General features: G+C 45.0%; 1 protein-coding gene and 1 long non-coding RNA gene across 8 annotated transcripts in view; one reads left to right on the forward strand and one right to left on the reverse strand.

Moving 5' to 3' along the window:
• The window catches only part of LOC140478692 (uncharacterized), an 81237-nt gene extending 61519 nt beyond the window's left edge, over positions 1-19718 (reverse strand). For 2 of the 3 annotated variants that reach the window (XR_011960843.1, XR_011960842.1), the window contains exon 1: positions 19094-19518. This is a non-coding gene — a long non-coding RNA (uncharacterized lncRNA). Of the gene's footprint in view, positions 1-19093; positions 19519-19607 lie in introns of those variants that run through there. The other variant, XR_011960844.1, reaches the window with a different exon arrangement.
• The window catches only part of trpc1 (transient receptor potential cation channel, subfamily C, member 1), a 94600-nt gene continuing 93648 nt past the window's right edge, over positions 19482-20433 (forward strand). For all 5 annotated transcript variants that reach the window (XM_072571976.1, XM_072571978.1, XM_072571981.1 and 2 more), the window contains exon 1: positions 19482-19686. In XM_072571976.1, the coding sequence (XP_072428077.1) occupies positions 19560-19686 (127 nt within the window). In that variant the 5' untranslated portion in view covers positions 19482-19559. The remainder of the gene's footprint in view (positions 19687-20433) is intronic.

Consider the following 20433-nt stretch of genomic DNA (forward strand, 5'->3'; position numbering starts at 1 on the left):
CAGACACGGGGAGAACGTGCAAACTCCACACAGTCAGTCGCCTGAGGCGGGAATTGAACCCGGGTCTCTGGCGCTGTGAGGCAGCAGTGCTAACCACTGTGCCACCGTGCCGCCCATTGGCAGACTGTGACCAGGGTACAGCAAGATTCAGTGCTTGGGCCCCAGCTGGTCACAGTTCACACAAGTAATTTGAATGTGGGGATGAAATATAGTATTTCCAAGATTGTTGGTAACATATTAGTTGAGAATATGCACTACGAGGAAGATGAAAAGAGGCTTCAAGAGGATTCAGATAGTGACTGGACAAGAACATGGAAAATTAAATATAATTTGGATAAATTATTTGGGTGAGTTTACTACTTAAGGAGGAGAAATGATGGTATTTCCCAAAATATGAAAAACAAATAAAGGTTGATGACAAGGACAGTTGGACATTTTAGGAATACGATGAAATTACCTTTGTCTATTTGCCAGCCACATTCTATCCTAAGTTGAGATAATGGGCCAACAGGAGGCCAGTTCAAGGTAAAAACAATGACTGCAGATGCTGGAAACCAGATTCTGGATTAGTGGTGCTGGAAGAATACAGCAGTTCAGGCAGCATCCAAGTAGCTTCAAAATCGACGTTTTGGGCAAAAGCCCTTCATCAGGAATAAAGGCAGTGAGCCTGAAGCGTGGAGAGATAAGCTAGAAGAGGGTGGGGGTGGGGAGAAAGTAGCATAGAGTACAATGGGTGAGTGGGGGAGGGGATGAAGGTGATAGGTCAAGGAGGAGAGGGTGGAGTGGATAGGTGGAAAAGAAGATAGGCAGGTAGGACAAGTCCGGACAAGGTCATGGAGACAGTTACTGAGCTGGAAGTTTAGAACTAGGGTGAGGTGGGGGAAGGGGAGTTGAGGAAACTGTTGAAGTCCACATTGATGCCTTGGGGTTGAAGTGTTCCGAGGCGGAAGATGAGGCGTTCTTCCTCCAGGCGTCTGGTGGTGAGGGAGCGGCGGTGAAGGAGGCCCGGGACCTCCATGTCCTTGGCAGTGTGGGAGGGTGAGTTGAAATGTTGGGCCACGGGGCGGTTTGGTTGTTTGGCGCGGGTGTCCCGGAGATGTTCCCTAAAGCGCTCTGCTAGGAGGATCCCAGTCTCCACAATGTAGAGGAGACCACATCGGGAGCAACGGATACAATAAATGATATTAGTGGATGTGCAAGTAAAACTTTGATGGATGTGGAAGGGTCCTTTAGGGCCTTGGATAGAGGTGAGGGAGGAGGTGTGGGCGCAGGTTTTACAGTTCCTGCGGTGGCAGGGGAAAGTGCCAGAATGGGAGGGTAGATTGTTTGGGGGCGTGGACCTGACCAGGTAGTCGCGGAGGGAACGGTCTTTGCGGAAGACGGAAAGGGGTGGGGAGGGAAATATATCCCTGGTAGTGGGGTCTGTTTGGAGGTGGCGGAAATGTCGGTGGATGATTCGCTTACCTCCGCCCTCAGACCCCACCACTCCAACCGTAACAAGGACAGAACGCCCCTGGTGCTCACCTTCCACCCTACCAACCTTCGCATAAACCAAATCATCTGTGGAGACAAGCCCATTGAGTATTTGTAAAAATCACACAACACAGGGTTATAGTCCAACAAATTTATTTGGAAATACTAGCTTTCGGAGCTCTGCTCCTTTAGGTAACTGTGGAGCAGGATCATGAGACACAGAATTTACAGCAAAAGATCTGTGTCATGTAACTGAAATGATATATTGAACAAACCTAGATTGCTGTTAAGTATTTAATCTTTTAGAATGGGTTGCAGGGTTTGGTTTTCTCATATGTAAATCTCAAAACATCTTTCCAGTGACATTCTCGAGATAACTTAAAAGTTTTATAAAAGAAAGGTGACGTCTCACCTTTAAAGGTGTGAGGTTAGAGTCTGTCTGTATCCTAATCTTGAGCCAGACTGGTTCTATTTCCAAAGTAGGAATTTATAAAATGTTAAATGGATTGACTGCTTACATTGATTGCCTGCAGTTTGTGTGCTTTTTGAACAAAATAGAATGTATCTGCAATTACAATTCTGCAAATGCAAATTCACCCCATCGATTTATACGTGCATGTGCGTGTATGTGAGGGAGAGAGAGTGTGAGCATGTGAGTGTGTGTGCATGAGTGTGATGGAGTATAAGTCTGTGAGTGTGTGTGTGTGTGTGTGAGACAGAGCATGTGAATGAGAGGGCGTCTGCATGAGTGTGTGTACGTAAGAATGTGTGTGTATGTGTATAGAGTAGTGGGGTCACCATTGTTCGCAGCAAGCTGTCCTGCCTTCAACATCTGAAAAATGTGTTGCTGGAAAAGTGCAACAGGTCAGGCGGCATCCAAGGAGCAGGAGAATCGACGTTTCGGGCATAAGGCCTTCTTCAGGAATTCCTGAAGAAGGGCTTATGCCCGAAACGTCGATTCTCCTGCTCCTTGGATGCCGCCTGACCCGCTGCACTTTTCCAGCAACACATTTTTCAGCTCTGATCTCCAGCATCTCCTCACTTTCTCCCAGCCCTCAACATTGACCACAACACTGTACAAATCTGTCATGGCAATCACTGCAAGACGTATCAGAGTGTCGACATGGATACCATCATTCCACATGGGGACACCACCCAACATGTACGCGGCAGGTACTCATATGACTCGGCCAAAATTGTCTATCTCGTATGCTGCAGGCAAGGATGCCCCGAGGCATAGTACATTCGCGAGACCAAGCAGACGCTACGGCAACGAATGAATGGACACTGTGCAACAATTGCCAGACAGGGACGTTCCCTCCCAGTTGGGGAACACTTCAGCGGTCAGGGACATTCAGTCTCAGATTTTTGGTTGAACATCCTCCAAAGCAGACTTCAGGAAAAGCAACAATGCAGAGTGGCCGAGCAGAGGCTGACAGCCAAGTTCAGTACCCATGAGGATGGCCTCAATTGGGACCATGGGTTCATGTCACACTACAAGTGACCCCACCACTCTACGCTCACAGACACACACAAGAACACATATACACACACTTACACAAGCCCTCACTCATTCACACGCTCTCTCTCAGACACACATGCAAACACCTGCCATACTCACACCCATACGCACATCCTCTCACAGCCTTATACTCCATCACATTCACGCACACACTCTACCAAGCACACACATAAACAAACACACACTCTCACACGCACACTCACACTCTCCCTCACTCCCTTGCGTGCATGCACACACATACAAGTCTATGGGGTGAATTTGCATTTGCAGAATTGTAATTGCAGATATATTCTGTTTTGTAATCGATGTAATATTTTATAAATTCCTACTTTGGAAATAGAACCCATCTGGCTCAAGATTGGGATACGGGCAGACTCTAACGTCACACCTTTAATGCATTGTCTGAGCTAAGATGTCACCTTTTTTTTATAAAACCTTAAGTTAACTCGAGAATGTGACTGGAAAGAAGTTCTGGGATTTGCAGATCAATGAACTGAAACCTGCAACCTATTCTAAAAGGTGAAAGATTTAACAGCAATCTAGGTTTAGATTAGATTAGATTACTTACAGTGTGGAAACAGGCCCTTCGGCCCAACAAGTCCACACCGCCCCGCCGAAGCGTAACCCACCCATACCCCTACATCTACATCTACCCCTTACCTAACACTACGGGCAATTTAGCATGGCCAGTTCACCTGACCTGCACATCTTTGGAATGTGGGAGGAAACCGGAGCACCCGGAGGAAACCCACGCAGACACGGGGAGAACGTGCAAACTCCACACAGTCAGTCGCCTGAGGCGGGAATTGAACCCGGGTCTCAGGCGCTGTGAGGCAGCAGTGCTAAACACTGTGCCACCGTGCCGTCAATATATCATTTCAGTTGGATGACACTGTAATCTTTTGCTATAAATTCTGTGTCTTATGATCCTGCTCCACAGCTATCTGATGAAAGAGCAGTGCTCCAAAAGCTAGTACTTCCAAATAAACCTGTTGGACTCTTACCTGGTGTGGATATAAATTTGCTCGCTGAGCTGGAAGGTTAGTTTTCAGATGTTTTGTCACCATACTAGTTAACATCATCAGAGCCTCTGGTGAAGCACTGGTATTATGTCCCACTTTCTACTTATGTATTTAGGTATCCTTGGGTTGGTGATGTCATTTCATGTTCTTTTTCTCAGAGGGTGGTAAATGGTTTCCAAATCTATGTCTTCGTTGATAGAGTTCTGGTTGGAATGCCATGCTTCTAGGAATTCTCATGCATGTCTCTGTTTGGCTTGTCGTAGGATCGAAGTGTCGGCCCAGTCAAAGTGGTGTCCTTCCTATCTAGTGGTAGTGAGTCAAGTCTTTTTGTGGCTAGCTGATGTTCGTGTATCCTGGTGGCTAGTTTTCTGCCTGTTTGTCCAATGTAGTGATTGTTACAGTTAATGATGGGTACTTTGTAAATGACATTCATTTTGCTTGTTATCTGTATAGGGCCTTTTAGGTTCATTAGCTGCTGTTTTCGTGTATTGGTGGGTTTGTGGGCTACCATGATGCCAAGAGGTCTGAGTAGTCTGGCAGACATTTCTGAGATGTCTTTGATGAAGGGAAGAGTTGCTAGGGATTCTGGGTGAGTTTTGTCTGCTTGTTTGGATTTGTTGTTGAGTATTAAGTGGACTGTATTCATTGAGCACTGCTCTTTTTGAATACACTATACAGAGGAACCTCAAATGAGATGGGCTGGCACTATTTCATTTTGATAATTGATTATTCGGTTAATCGAGTCAATGCCTTTCCTCTGGGGCTCGGAGTTTTGTATTAAGTCTGCTCCCCATTCAGGAGACTAGCTCAACCACACTGCGTGCAAGCCCTCGCCCACCCTGATCACCGTCTGCCTGCCTGCCTGCTGGCCCCCCATCCACCCCAAAACCGCCCCCAACATCACCCGTGCCCTGCCCACGCCCCATCTGACCCCCAACCACACCACCCCCTGCCCCCAACACCCCCCCCCCCCCCCCCGCTCACCCCCAAACCCGCCCCCTGCCCTCCCCCGGGGGGTGAGTCTCCAAATAGCACGCACACACACACACAACTTTTTGACAGGTTCCACCTTTGCCCTGTACAGGACAACATTAGAGAGATTATCTGGGGAAGGAGGGGTTTAGGGTACACGCCTGTATAGAACTCCAGGGAAAGTGTGGAGGGAGAGAGAGATGCGGTGGGAGGTAAGTCATTTAGAGAGGGTGCCTGTGTTCCCATCAGTCCAGGACTGTTCTCAACAGCACTTTTAATCACTGTAAACAAAAGACGCGATCAGTGTTGGACACGTCTTTGTCAGGACCTCGAGATCTCCTTCAGATAATCCGATTTTCAGATAATTGGTATTTGGATAATTGATGTACCCCTGTATTGGTAATTTTCCTCTGCTCTTTGTATTTTCCCTGTGCTGCCGTGTGTAGTGGCTCCTTGATATAATGTTCTAATGCAGCTTTGTTTGTGGGTGTTGGGATGATTGCTTCTGTAGTTCAGTATTTGGCATGTGTTGTTTTCCTGTAGACGCTGGTTTGAAGTTCCCCATTGGCTATTCGCTCTACTGCAACATCTAGGAATGGCAGTTTGTTGTTGCTTTCCTCCTCTTTTGTGAAATTTATGCCATTAAGGGTATTATTGATGTTCTTGAAGGTTTCCTCTAATTTGTTTTGTTTAGTGATGACAAAGGTGTCATCCATGTAGCGGGGTTTGGATTGGATGGTTGACAGAGTTGTTTGTTCAAGTCTCTGCATTACTACCTCTGCTAAGAACCCATGATATCGGAGATTCCATGGGTGTTCCATTGGTTTGTCTTGAAGTGGGTAGTAAGGCATAGGTCCGCCACATTGACAATGTTGCCCTTGCTGATGAAGTTGCTGGTGTAAGGTGTATGTGTCTTTGGTTCTTCTAATAGTGTAGTCTGTTGGCCAGGTTGATGTTGATGGATGTAAACAGGGCTGTTACGTCAAAGGAGACCATTATTTCATCCTCTTCTATCTTGGGGTCTTTGATGGTGTTCAGGAATTCTTGGGTGGAGTGGAGTGGCGTGAGTCTTCTACTATGTGTTATAGTCTTTGTAACCTGGTGTTGTGTGATTTTTTTTAAACTTTGTCCACTCCAGTTCAACACCAGCACCTCCACATCATGATTATTTTTAGGCAGAGCTAGAGAGATTCTTGACTGACAAGGGAGTCAAAGTGGATTTGAGTTTATAATCACATCAGCCATGATCGTATTGAATGGCAGAGGGGCTGACTGAGTAACTTTTACTTCATAAGTTCATATTACAAATCTTTCAATGGTGAATCTTTAGGCGAGATCTATTGTAACACCTAATGGAGCAGTTGTCAACTTTGGGATTTCTGCTTTACAAGAGCATGCAACAATAACGACAGGTGTGTCTATTTTTCTCTGTAATAATGTTAAGTGCTAAATGTCTTCCTGATATTCTCCAATGAAAAATAAACAGACCTTTATGTGATGCAGTGAAATGGAAGGTATAGAATACATTACACTTGTGACAACTTGCTGAAAGAAACCTGTTCACTGATTTTCATTCACCTGCTCTTTACCTATGTTTTTCAATTATTTATCTGCTTCCCTTTCATAAATTATTAAATTTGTTTCCTCTCCTTTTTGTGCAGAGCATTTAAAAAGGTTTTGAATTTCTAACTCTATCCTTTCTTCCAATATCTTTGAAAAAACCATCCAAGCAGAATATTTTAAAAGCTAAACACAATGAGTTATTTGACTAAATAGTACTCACTTCTCTCTCCCTCTCTCTTCAGTAACTGTCTCCTTCAAATCTGTTGTCATCACTTTTCTTAAAACCTTTTCCAACCTTTGATATTTTTGCCCTTGCAAGCAACAATTCATCTCCCATCCCTATCCAAAGCCCAATAACAATTTTTTGCCCTCCAAAATCCAAGCCTATCTTTTCTGGAACTCGAATCTTGAATCCTTCTAATTAGAATCTAGCCCCTCCCACACCTGATCATTACCCACTTCAACCCCATCTCTAAATTGTCAAACTATTTGACTAACTTGAGCAGAAATTTCCTCCAACTAAAGATTTATGTGAATGCCATCATCTTTGACCCCTTTGATAAATTCTGTTCCTTAGCCACTGACAATGTTCTTCTGCCAGGTAACTGATTGAGGTTGAAAACATTGTTCACAATACTGATGTCATACTTTAGTCTCTAATGACATCTTTCTCTAATTACTGTTGTTGCCAATTACCATCTTCATAAAATACTCAGTCACCCTTGAAACAACCTGTCTGCTGTTGAAACATTCAATCATTACCTCTAGATTTTACCATTTCAACATGTTCTAGGCTGTCTCCAACATTTTACCCTTCATAAAACTCATTCAAATTCTGTTGCTTACATCAGAGAAAGTGAGGACTGCAGATGCTGGAGATCAGAGTTGAGAGTGTGGTGCTGGAAAAGCACAGCAGGTCAGGCAGCATCCAAGAAGCAGGAGAATCAACATTTTGGGCATAAGCCCTTCATCAGGAATGAGGAAGGGTTTTTGCCCGAAATGTCGATTCTCCTGCTCCTTGGATGCTGCCTGACCTTCTGTGCTTTTCTTGCACCACACTCTCAATTCTGCTGCTTTCATCTTCATTCTCATCACGTTGTTCTCCTATCAGTCCTATGCTCCCTAATCCACACTGGCTAACCAGTTAAACAACGGCTCAATTAAAAAATTCGATCCTTGTTTTCAAAACCTTCAATGGCTAGGTTTGCAGGTGACTTGGGCCAATAGCCTGAGGAATGGCAGATGGAGTTTAATTTGGATAAATGCGAGGTGTTGCAATTTGGTAAGACAAACAAGAGTTGGACTTATATAGTTACCTGGTAGGGCCCTGGAGAGTGTTGTCATATAGAGAGACCAAGGAGTTCAGGTACATCATTTTTTAAAAGTTGCATCTCTGGTAGACAGGTTGATAAAGAAGGCTCTTGGCATGCTTGCCTTCATTACTCAGACCATTTGAGTGCTGGAGTTGGGATTTCATGTTGAGGTAGTACAAGAGACCATTTTTAGAGTACTGTGTACTGTTCTGGTCACCCTGCTTCAGGAAGGATATTATTAAATTGGAGAGGGAGCAGAAAGGATTTACGAGGATATTACTGGGATTGGAGGGTTATAAGGTTCAGTTAGAAAGCAAATGCAATGTTAGTTCATTTAGAGAGGGCTAGAATACAACAGCAGAGATGTACTGCTTAGGCTGTATGAGGCTCTGGTCAGACTGCATTTGAATGCAGTTTAATTAGAACATAGAGAACATAGAACAGTACAGCACAGAACAGGCCCTTCAGCCCATGATGTTGTGCCAACCACTGATCCTCATGTATGCACCCTCAAATTTCTGTGACCATATGCACGTCCAGTAGTCTCTTAAATGTCCCCAATGACCTTGCTTCCACAACTGCTACTGGCAATGCATTCCATGCTCTCTCTGTGAAAAGAACCCACCTCTGACATCCCCTCTATACTTTCCTCCAACCAGCTTAAAACTATGACCCCTCGTGTTAGTCATTTCTGCCCTGGGAAATAGTCTCTGGCTATCGACTCTATCTATGCCTCTCATTACCTTGTATACCTCAATTAGGTCCCCGCTCATCCTCCTTTTCTCCAATGAAAAAAGTCAGAGCTCAGTCAACCTCGCTTCATAAGATAAGCCTTCCAGTCCAGGCAACATCCTGGTAAACCTCCTTTGAACCCTCTCCAAAGCATCCACATCTTTCTATAATAGGGCGACCAGAACTGGACGCAGTGTTCCAAGTGCGGTCTAACCAAAGTTTTATAGAGCTGCAATAAGATCTCACGACTCTTAAACTCAATCCCCTGTTAATGAAAGCCAAAACACCATATGCTTTCTTAACAACCCTGTCCACTTGGGTGGCCATTTTAAGGGATCTATGTACCTGCACACCAAGATCCCTCTGTTCCTCCACACTGCCAAGAATCCTATCCTTAATCCTGTACTCAGCTTTCAAATTCAACCTTCCAAAATGCATCACCTCGCATTTATCCAGGTTGAACTCCATCTGCCACCTCTCAGCCCATCTCTGCATCCTGTCAGTGTCCCGCTGCAGTCTACAACAGCCCTCTATACTGTCAATGACACCTCCAACCTTTGTGTCGTCTGCAAACTTGCTGACCCATCCTTCAATCCCCTCATCCAAGTCATTAATAAAAATTACAAACAGTAGAGGCCCAAGGACAGAGCCCTGTGGAACACTTCTCACCACAGACTTCCAGGCAGAATATTTTCCTTCTACTACCACTCGCTGTCTTCTGTTGGCCAGCCAATTCTGTATCCAGACAGCTAAGTTCCCCTGTATCCCATTCCTCCTGACCTTCTGAATGAGCCTACCATGGGGAACCTTATCAAATGCCTTGCTGAAGTCCATATACACCACATCCACTGCTCGATCTTCATCAACTTTTCTAGGCACATCCTCAAAGAACTCGATAAGGTTTGTGAGGCATGACCTGCCCCTCACAAAGCCATGTTGACTGAATTTAATCAAGCCATGCTTTTCCAGATGGTCATAAATCCTATCCCTCAGAATCCTTTCTAACACCTTGCAGACGACAGACGTGAGACTTACTGGTCTGTAATTGCCGGGGATTTCCCTATTTCCCTTCTTGAAGAAAGGAATTACATTTGCCTCTCTTCAGTCTTCAGGTACGACTCCAGTGGAGAGCGAGGATGCAAAGATCTTCGCAAGTGGCGAAGCAATTGCATTTCTCATTTCCCAAAGCAGCCGAGGACAAATCTGGTCCGGGCCTGGCGACTTGTCAATCTTAATGTTTGACAAAATTTTCAGCACATCAGCTTCCTCTATCTCTATCTATTCCAGCATGCACACCTGTTCTTCAAAGGTTTCATTCACTACAAAGTTCGTTTCTTTCGTAAAGACAGAAGCAAAAACCTCATTTAGAGCTTCCCCTACCTCCTCAGACTCCACACACAAATTCCCTATGCGATCCCTGATCGGCCCTACTCTTTCTTTGACCATTCTCTTATTCCTCTCATAAGTGTAAAATGCCTTTGTGTTCTCCCTAATCCAAAGCCTTTCTTGTGCCTCCTCCTGGCTCTCCTCAGACCATTTTTGAGCTCCTTCCTCGCCTGCCTGTAATCCTCTAGAGCTGAGCTTGACCCTAGCTTCCTCCACCTTATGTAAGCTACCTTTTTCCTTTTGACGAGAAGCTCCACCACTCTCGTCATCCACGGTTCCTTTATCTTACCATTTCTTGCCTGTCTCAGAGGGACTTATTTATTCATCACTTACAACAACTGTTCCTTAAACAGTCTCCACATGTCTATAGTGCCTTTACCATGGAATAATTGCTCCCAATCCATGCTTCCTAACTCATGTCTAATCACACCATAGTTTCCTCTTCCCCAATTAGGGTTCGGGTTAGGGTTAGGGTTAGAACTGTACATAATACTCCAGTTGTTCCCTCACCAGTGTCTTATACAGTTTCATCATTATATCCCTCCTTTGTATTCTGTACCTCTGTCAATGAAAGAGAGCATGCCACATGCCTTCTTTACAATCTTCCTTTCATGGAGGAAGAGCAAAGAAACAGTTTCAAAGTCTACCTCAGCTGAAACAGGAATTGAACCAATGCTATTGGCATAATTTTAAAAGACATTAGCTACCCAGGCAACTGAGCTAACTGACACCCAATAGTTAATAATAACAAGGGCTAATATATAGTAACCAATTGCAATTATGCTACACAGCGGAATATGGTTAAAGTGAGAACAGTAGAACCACAGAAGAGGGCTATCATATTTATGGGAACCATCTGAAAGAGTTGGCTATTTAGATACATCCCCACTTTCTATCCCATAGCCTTTTCATTTTAAGCCGTTTATCCACTTTTTCTTTAGTGTGTGAATTCCACTTCTTTGTGGGATTCTTTGTGGGATTGTTTCAACGTTTTAGCAGCCACTATACTAGCAAACTCAAAACCTCTCCCTCTTTGTTGTCATCTTAAATTAGTGCTTTTCAATTTCTAACTCCCTGACATCATGGTATAATATTTATAATAGAAATTATAATGGTTTAACTACATTACAGTGTAGATTGTAAATATAAGGAATGTGCACCATGTCGTTACTCAGGTTATTTGGTGAAGAAAGCTGAAAATGTGTTGCTGGAAAAACACAGCAGGTCAGGCAGCATCCAAGGAGCAGGAGAATCGACGTTTCGGGCATAAGCCCTTCTTCAGGAGCTTATGCCCAAAACGTTGATTCTCCTGTTCCTTGGATGCTGCCTGACCTGCTGCGCTTTTCCAGCAACAGATTTTCAGGTCTGATCTCCAGCATCTGCAGTCCTATTTGGTGAAAAAAGCATTGGTCAGAGCATTGAGTACTCTGGGAGGTCATGCTGTGCTTGTATAGGACATTGGTGAGGGTTAGGGTTAGGGTTAGGGTTAGAACTGTACATAAGTACCCTCACCCTAACATTGGTGAGGGTACTTTTAGAATACAGTGTACAATTCTGGTTGCTCTTCTATTAGAAGAATGTTGTTAAATTTTAGAGAGTGCAGAGAAAATTTACAAAGATGTTGCCAGATCTGGGGAGTTTGAGGTTGAGAGAGAGGCTGAATAGTCTGGGCTTTTTTCCCTGGAGTGTCGGAGGCTGAGAGGTTTATAAAATCAAGGAGGGGCATGGATAGCAGGAGTAGCCAAGGTCTTTTTCCTGGGTTGGGGGAGTCCAAATCTAGAGGACATAGGTTTTAAGGTGAGAGGGGAAAGATTTAAAAAGGAAATGAAGGGTAACTTTTTCATGCAGATGGTGGTGCTTGCATGGAACAAGCTTCCAGAGGAAGTGGTGGGGACAAAGAAACTGCAGATTTAGTGGAGGCAGGCACAATTGCAACAGTTAAAAGGCATCAGGATGGGTATATGAATAGGAAGGGTTCAGAGAGATGTGAACCAAATGCTGACAAATTGGTCTCGGTCAGATTGAAATGTATGTTCGGCACGGATGCATTGGACTGAAGGGTCTGTTTCCATGCTGTACAACTCTATGCCTCTAATACTGCTACCTTTATGGACCTGTACACTTGCATCGCAAGTTCTCTCACTTCATCTACCCATCTCAGTATATATCCATTTATTGTGTATTCCCTTTTACGGTTTGACGTCCCTAAATGGATCATCTCACACTTATTAGTGTTGAACTGCATCTCCATCTGAATGTGGACTTTTGAATTATTAAGATAAAAGTGTCATAAAAAAATATGACAGTGGGAGATAAAGTCTGAGGTCCCAAAATGCCTGCAAATCAGAGAACTTTAACAAAATAGTCTTTATTTCTCTGAAACATGAGGCTGCGCTTGGTGACATCTAGGATCATCCACTGAGCAGAGATGTCCCACAAATATATTTTAATGATGGACAAATTTTTAAAAATTCATTTATAAGCTGTAAGCATTACAGGCTAGGCCAGTATTTCTTGCCCATCCCTAATTGCCCAGAGGGATTTGAGCGTCGACCACAATGGTGTGGGTCTGGAGTCACATGTAGGTAGATTTCCTTTCCTAGGGGACATTAGTTAAATAATGGTTTTTCCTAACAATCGTCAATGGTCAGCATTAGACTCTTAATTCCATTTTTCTATCATATTCAAATTCCACCATCTGTCATGGTGGGATTTGAACCCAGGTCCCCAAAACTTTGTCTGAGTTGTTGGAATAATAGTCTCGTGTTAATATCACTAGGCCATCCTCAAAACACGTAATGATGAAAATATCTTAATGGAAGAAAAGCAAAGGCTATAAATAAGAGTTTATCTGTCAAAGTTGAATTCTGACATTTAATTATTTCCCCAACAAAAAATTACATTCTTCCAATCTCAAAATTATTACATTGTTTCCCTGGAGCATCGGAGGCTGAGGGGTGACCTTATAGAAGTTTATAAAATCATGAGGGGCATGGATAGGGTAAATAAACAAGGTCTTTTGCATGGGTGGGTGAGTCCAGAACTGGAGGGCATAGGTTTAGGGTGAGAGGGGATAAAGTTAAAATGACCCTAAAGAAAACCTTTTCACACAGAGAGTGGTGCATGTGTGGAGTTTTTCCTGATGAAGGGCTTTTGCCTGAAACATCGATTTCGAAGCTCCTTGGATGCTGCCTGAACTGCACCACTAATCCAGAATCTGGTTTCCAGCATTTGCAGTCATTGTTTTTAACCTCGTTTTTGCCACAGGAAGTGATGAGGCTGGTAGAATTGCAACATTTAAATGGCATCTGGATGGGTATATGAATAGGAAGGGTTTAGACGGATATGGGCCAAATGCTGGCAAATGGGATTAGATTAGGATATGTGGTTGGCATGGACGCGTTGGACCAAAGGGTCTATTTCCGTGCTGTGCATCTTTGTGACTCTATGAATGACACGCATTCACTCCATAGAGATGAAGCAAGAATCTTTTGCACTAAAGTATCCTTTAATTCAGCATGGTATCCAGGAATACCACAAAACAAGGGAAAGTAACCTCCAGTCATTGGGATCATACTGATACATAGAAGATAGTTGCGGTTCTTAAAGCTACAATGATTATCCTCCAAGGTATGGATGCAGTTGTTCCTCAGGATGGGGTCATCTTCGCCAAAACATCTTAAGCTGGATCATCAATGATCTAGTCTAAAATCAGGAGTGCACTCTTCACCAGCAAATCATCCATCCTTGAATAATGACTCAACATTGTCTCAAGCCTGTGGACTTTGCATATTTTTCTCGTGTCTGCATGGGTTTCCTCTGGGTGTTCCGGTTTCCTCCCATAGTCCAAAGATGTGAAGATTAGATGGATTAGCGATGCTGAATTGCCCCATAGTGTCCAGGCTTTACCTGCACTTCACTCAATCTGGTCCACTGTATTCGCTGCTCACAATATAATCTCCTCTACATTGGGTAAATGAAGCATAGACTAGGCGACCGCTTTGCAGAACACCTACATTCTGTTCACAAAAAGGACCCTGAGCTTCCAGTGGTCTGACAGTTTAACACACTGCCTTATTCCCTGGCCAACCTCTCTGTCTCAGACTTGCTGCAGTGCTCCAGTGAAGCTCAGGGCAAGCAGGAAGAACAGCATCTCTTTTATCACTTGGGAACTCTACAGATTTCTGGTTTTAACATTGAGTTCAATAATTTTAAGGCTTGAGGCATCTTCTCCCATGTCCTAACCCCATTCCTAACATACCAGGCCTTGTTATCACATAGTCTGGTATTACACACAACCCATTGTTAGCCACTACGAGTCCCCATTAGCAGCTATTCATTCGTTTGCCTAGGCTGACCTTTACCCACTCCTTTGTCTGTCTAACTGTTTTTCTTTCTTAGGTAAAAACAATGAGTGCAGATGCTAGAAACCAGATTCTGGATTAGTGGTGCTGGAAAAGCACAGCAGTTCAGGCAGCATCCGAGGAGGGCTCTCTCTCCACTTATAATTTACTCCTTACCCCCCTCTCCCCAATCTATCTTTTACTTAAAAACTGACTTTTTTCAAGCCACCATCGGCTTTGAAGAAGGCTCACCAGACTCACAAAGTTAACTCTGATTTCTCTCCACAGATGCTGCTAGACCTGCTGAGGTTTTCCAGCACTTTCTGTTTTTGTGACTATGACAACTCTGATGTTTTTACATCTTTACATCTTCTTTCATATTTGTTCTTCATGGTGATTAGATGTTCTCTCTTCATGCAACTGTGACATTTTCCTTAATCAGTAATGCAGCTCCTCCACCCTTTTACATCCATCTCCATCAGGCCTGAAAAATCAAAACTCTGGAAAGTTGAACTGCTAGTCCCGTCCTTCTCCCAGCCAAGCTTCTAAAATGGCTAGAACATTGTAGTTGTTAGTTGAGACTTTAAACTCAACTGCCTCACCTGTTATATTCCTTGCATTTAAATAAATACACTTCAAACTGTCAGCTCATATTAACCTGCCCCTGTCTGTTCTTCTGATTGGATGCCCCTGTCTGTTCTTCTGATTGGACTTATTTGACAAAACTTGTTCCTACTCCTCAATAACTCCACATGCCCCGGGTGTCCTTGGAGAAGGAGCACGCGGTGTCCACCAACACCCTGGAGTTGTGACTGGCCACAAAAAAGAAAAAAAAAGAAAAAAAAAAAGAAGAAAAAAAAAGAAAAGAAAAGAAAGAGAAAGAAAAAAAAAAAAAATTAACTCCACATGCTGACCTACTGCTCTTTGGAATGTCCTGTGCACACTCAGAGCCATCCTTGACCCTGGCACCAAGGAGTCAACACACCATCCTGGAGTCTTGCTAGCAGCCAAAGAAATGCCAATCTGTGCCCCTGACTATAGAATCCCCTATCACTACTGCTTGCTTACACTTTGACCCTCCCTGCTGTACAACAGAACCAATTGTGGTGCCACTGGTCTGGCTGCTGCTGGCGCTTTCCCCTGAGAAGCCACACCCTCCCCCACCACCTCCCTTCCACCGTCGCCGCAACATTATCCAAAACAAAATACTTGTTTGAGACTGGAATGGCCAAAGGTAATTCCTGCAGTACCTGCCTGCTTCTCTTGATGGTCACCCATCTATCTGGCTGAACCTTTGGTGTGGCCACATCCCTGAAGCTCCAATCTATAAAACCACTGCTGCAACCTACTGCCAACCTACAACGCACTCTGCGAGGAGCTGCAAGCGGACATACTTCCTGCAGACACAGTTGTCAGGGACAATTGAATTCTCCCTGATCTCCTACATCTCACAGGAGGAGCATGCAACCGCCCTCTAGTAACGATTAGAATAAATCTAATAAAGTAAAAATAGTGATGGAAAAGGATAGACCAGATCTAAAAGTTGAAGCTCTAAATGGGAGAAAGGCCAATTTTGACGATATTAGGCAAGAACTTCCCAAAGCAGATTGGGGGCAGATGTTCACAGGTAAAGGGATGGCTGGAAAATGGGAAGCCTTCAGAAATGAGATAACAGGAATCCAGAGAAAGTGTATTCCTGTTAGGGTTAAAGGAAAGACTGGTAGGTATAGGGAATGCTGGATGACTAAAAAAATTGAGGATTTGGTTAAGAAAAAGAAGGAAGCATATGTCAGGAATAGACAGGATAGATCGAGTGAATCCTTAGAAGAGTACAAAGGCAGTAGGAATACACTTAAGAGGGAAATCAGGAGGGCAAAAAGGGACATGGACCTTTGGCAAATAGAGTTAAGGAGAATTTAAAGGGTTTTTACAAATACATTAAGGACAAAAGGGTAAGTAGGGAGAGAATAGGACCCCTCAAAGATCAGCAAGGCTGCCTTTGTGTGGAGCTGCAGGAGATGGGGGAAATACTAAATGAATATTTTGCATCAGTATTTACTGTGGAAAAGGACATGGAAGATATAGAATGTAGAGAAATAGATGGTGATATCTTGAAAAATGTCCATATTACAGAGGAGGAAGTGCTGGATGTTTTGAAATGCATAAAGGTGGATAAATCCCCAGGACCTGATCAAGTGTACCCTAACTCTGTGGGAAGCTAGGGAAGTGATTGCTGGGCCTCTTGCTGAGATATTTGTATCAACGATAGTCACAGGTGAGGTGCCTCAAGACTGGAGGTTGGCTAACATGTTGCCACTGTTGAAGAAGGGTAGTAAGGACAAGCCAGGGAACTATAGACCAGTGAGCCTGACGTCGGTGGTGGGCAAGTTATTGGAAGGAATCCTGAGGGACAGGATGTACATATATTTGGAAAGGCAAGGTGTGATTAGGGATAGTCAACATGGCTTTGTGCGTGGGAAATCATGTCTCACAAACTTAATTGAATTTTTTGAAGAAGTAACAAAGAGGATTGATGAGGGCAGAGCAGTAGATGTGATCGATATGGACCTCAGTAAGGCGTTTGACAGGGTTCCCCATGGGAGACCGGTGAGCCAGGTTAGATCTCACGGTATACAGGGGGAATTAGCCATTTGGATACAGAACTGGCTCAAAGGTAGAAGATAGAGGGTGGGGTTGGAGGGTTGTTTTTCAGACTGGAGGCGTGTGACCAACAGAGTGCCACAAGGATCGGTGCTGGGTCCTCTACTTTTCGTCATTTATATAAATGATTTGAATGCGAGCATGAGAGGTATAGTTAGTAAGTTTGCAGATGACACCAAAATTGGAGGTGTACTGGACAGCGAAGAAGGTTACCTCAGATTACAACAGAATCCTGATCAGATGGGCCAATGGGCTGAGAAGTGGCAGATGGAATTTCTAACTCAGATAAATGTGAGGTGCTGCATTTTGGGAAAGCAAATCTTAGCAAGACTTATACACTAAATGGTAAGGTGTTGCTGAACAAAGAGACCTTGGAGTGGAGGTTCATAGCTCCTTGAAAGTGGAGTCGCAGGAAGATAGAATCGTGAAAAAGACGTTTGGTATGCTTTCCTTTATCAGAGTATTGAGTACAGAAGTTGGGAGGTCATGTTGTGGCTATACAGGACATTGGTTCGGCCACTGTTGGAATACTGCATGCAATTCTGGTCTCCTTCCTATCAGAAAGGTGTTGTGAAACTTGAAAGGGTTCAGAAAAGATTTACAAGGATGTTGCCAGGTTGGAGAATTTGAGCTATAGGGAGATGCTGAACCGGCTGGGGCTGTGTTCCCTGGAGTGTTGGAGGCTGAGGGGTGATTTTATAGAAGTTTACAAATTATGAGGGGCATGGATAGGGTGAATAGAGAAGGTCTTTTCCCTGGGGTTGGGGAGTCCAGAACTAGAGGGCATTGGTTTAGGGTGAGAGGGGAAAGATATAAAAGAGACCTAAGGGGCAACATTTTCACAGAGGGTGGTACGTGTATGGAATAAGCTGCCAGAGGAAGTGGTGGAGGCTGGTACAATTGCAACACTTAAAAGACATTTGAATAAGTATATGAATAGGAATTGTTTGGAGGGATATGGGCCGGGTGCTGGCAGGTGGGACTAGATTGGGTTGGGATATCTGGTTGGCATGAACAGAAGGGTCTGTTTCCATGCTGTACATCTCTATGACTCTGAAAGAAAATGAAAAATCTTATCTTTACATACCTTGATGCTGCTTGTCCTGCTCAGCAAAACCTGATGCTCATCAAAATTCACACTTTGACTTCACAGCCCCTATCCAAAATGGCCACTCCCAAAATGGTTAGATGCTGTTCCTGTTGAACTCAGGGTTCTCCACAATCCCTTTTTCAGTTGTGACGAGCCAGCCAAGTCTTCCTAGATTCCTCCTCAGTCACAGCTCACTACCTTCCTCATATTGTAAGAACAAAATTTCAAAGAATAAAGGAGACCTTTCAATAACCTAAGGGAAACATCTAGGTTTTCACCTGCACAAAACTGAAAGTGTGAAATTACAGGGAGTACAGAAAGAGATGGAACGTGGAAATTCTTTAAAAAAGAGAGAGAGAGAGACAGGCAAAAAACAGTCACGGAGTGACAGATGACATGCAAGACGATCACACAATTGTTATGGTACAGAAGGAGACCATTCAGCTCATTGCGTCTGCACTGAAACAGAGACACAGATAGAATTAAAAAACCCATGAGTAAAGAGGAAGTAAGAAAAGTGTGAGAGAAAAAACGAAACAGAAAAAAAAGTAGGAAAAAAAAGTCGACAATTTGGCCCTTCAAATTTGCTGTACCATTTAGTATGATTGTAGTGATTGGAATGAGGTTGGCCAGATGAATCTTGTTGAGTATGAGTTTCCAATTGGGGTTGTTAACCAGCGCCAATGATATCAACAGGAGTCTCAGGGATTCTTCTCAAGTTGGGGACAAGCTCCAAGGAAATCTTCCAGTTTCAAGTACTATGTTTGTGTAAATAAAGGGTGGCTGGTTGATGGCATACTGGCCTCTATGGATTTACTTTAATGATGATGATGATGATGATGAATGATCCTCCCACTCGGTCCCCTGCTTCCACTTTCTCCCCATATCCTTTGATCCCTTTTACCGTGAGACCTATACCTCACTCCTTTAAAACAGTCAACATTTTGGCCTCAATGGCTTTCGGTGGTAGAGAATTCCACAGGCTCACCACTCTGGGTGAAGACATGGCTCCTCACCTCAGTCTGAAATGTTCGAAGTCCACGTCCTTGCACGGTGACCCCCTGGTCATTGGGAACATCATTTACCCTGACTAGTCCTGTCGGAATTTTACAGGTTTCTCTGGAGATTCCCCCCTTCATTTTTTTGTGGAAAAATTAACAGTACGACGACGGAAAGAAGACACTGGGATAGCGGGAATGCACATGCGCGCAGCAGTCTCGTCGGCGCTTTGCTCCGATGATAAAAATAATAAATTGCTTTTCAGTTTTTTTTTATAAAACCGGGAGACATCTTCTCCCAGGGGCTCGGGCACGAACCAAAGGGACAGAAGGCGGTGAATGTGACGGGCGCACGGCAGCGGCGCGAGCCGGGGCCCGGGGGGGGGGGAGGGTCAGAGCCGGGTCAGTGGGCGCGCGGGCGGAGGGGCGGTTTTCCGCCGCTCGTACTGGCCGCCCCGAGAGGCGGGAGGAGGGGGGGTGAACAATGGCCAGTCTCTACCAAAGCACCGAGTCCTCCTCACCCAACAAATACCTGACACTGAAGGATGTGCGGCAGGTCAAGGAGGAGACCACCATCGATGAGAAGCTCTTCCTTCTGGCGTGTGAGAAAGGTAAGGCCCGCTTGGGAACGGGGCACGCTCGCCGTATCAACAACCGGCAGATTCCCCCTTAACCTCATCACCTCCCCCCCCCCCCCCCCCCCAACCTCATCACCTCCCCCCCCCCCCCCCCCCAACCTCATCACCTCCCCCCCCCCCCCCCAACCTCATCACCTCCCCCCCCCCCCCCAACCTCATCACCTCCCCCCCCCCCCCCCAACCTCATCACCTCCCCCCCCCCCCAACCTCATCACCTCCCCCCCCCCCAACCTCATCACCTCCCCCCCCCCCAACCTCATCACCTCCCCCCCCCCCCAACCTCATCACCTCCCCCCCCCCCCAACCTCATCACCTCCCCCCCCCCCCAACCTCATCACCTCCCCCCCCCCCCAACCTCATCACCTCCCCCCCCCCAACCTCATCACCTCCCCCCCCCCCCCCACCTCATCACCTCCCCCCCCCCCAACCTCATCACCTCCCCCCCCCCCCAACCTCATCACCTCCCCCCCCACCTCATCACCTCCCCCCCCCCCCAACCTCATCACCTCCCCCCCCACCTCATCACCTCCCCCCCCCCCCAACCTCATCACCTCCCCTGCCTTCCACACTTCACCCCGCAAACCCATTTATACTTCACCCCCCCAACCCATCATTACCCAACTCCTTCATCCCCTAAAACCTTCACCTCCCCTACCCCCCAACTTTCACTCCCAGTCCCCTTACCCTTCACTCCAAACCCCTTTACCCAAAACCTGATTA

Source organism: Chiloscyllium punctatum, chromosome 6, assembly GCF_047496795.1.
Source record: "Chiloscyllium punctatum isolate Juve2018m chromosome 6, sChiPun1.3, whole genome shotgun sequence".
NCBI lineage: Eukaryota > Metazoa > Chordata > Chondrichthyes > Orectolobiformes > Hemiscylliidae > Chiloscyllium > Chiloscyllium punctatum.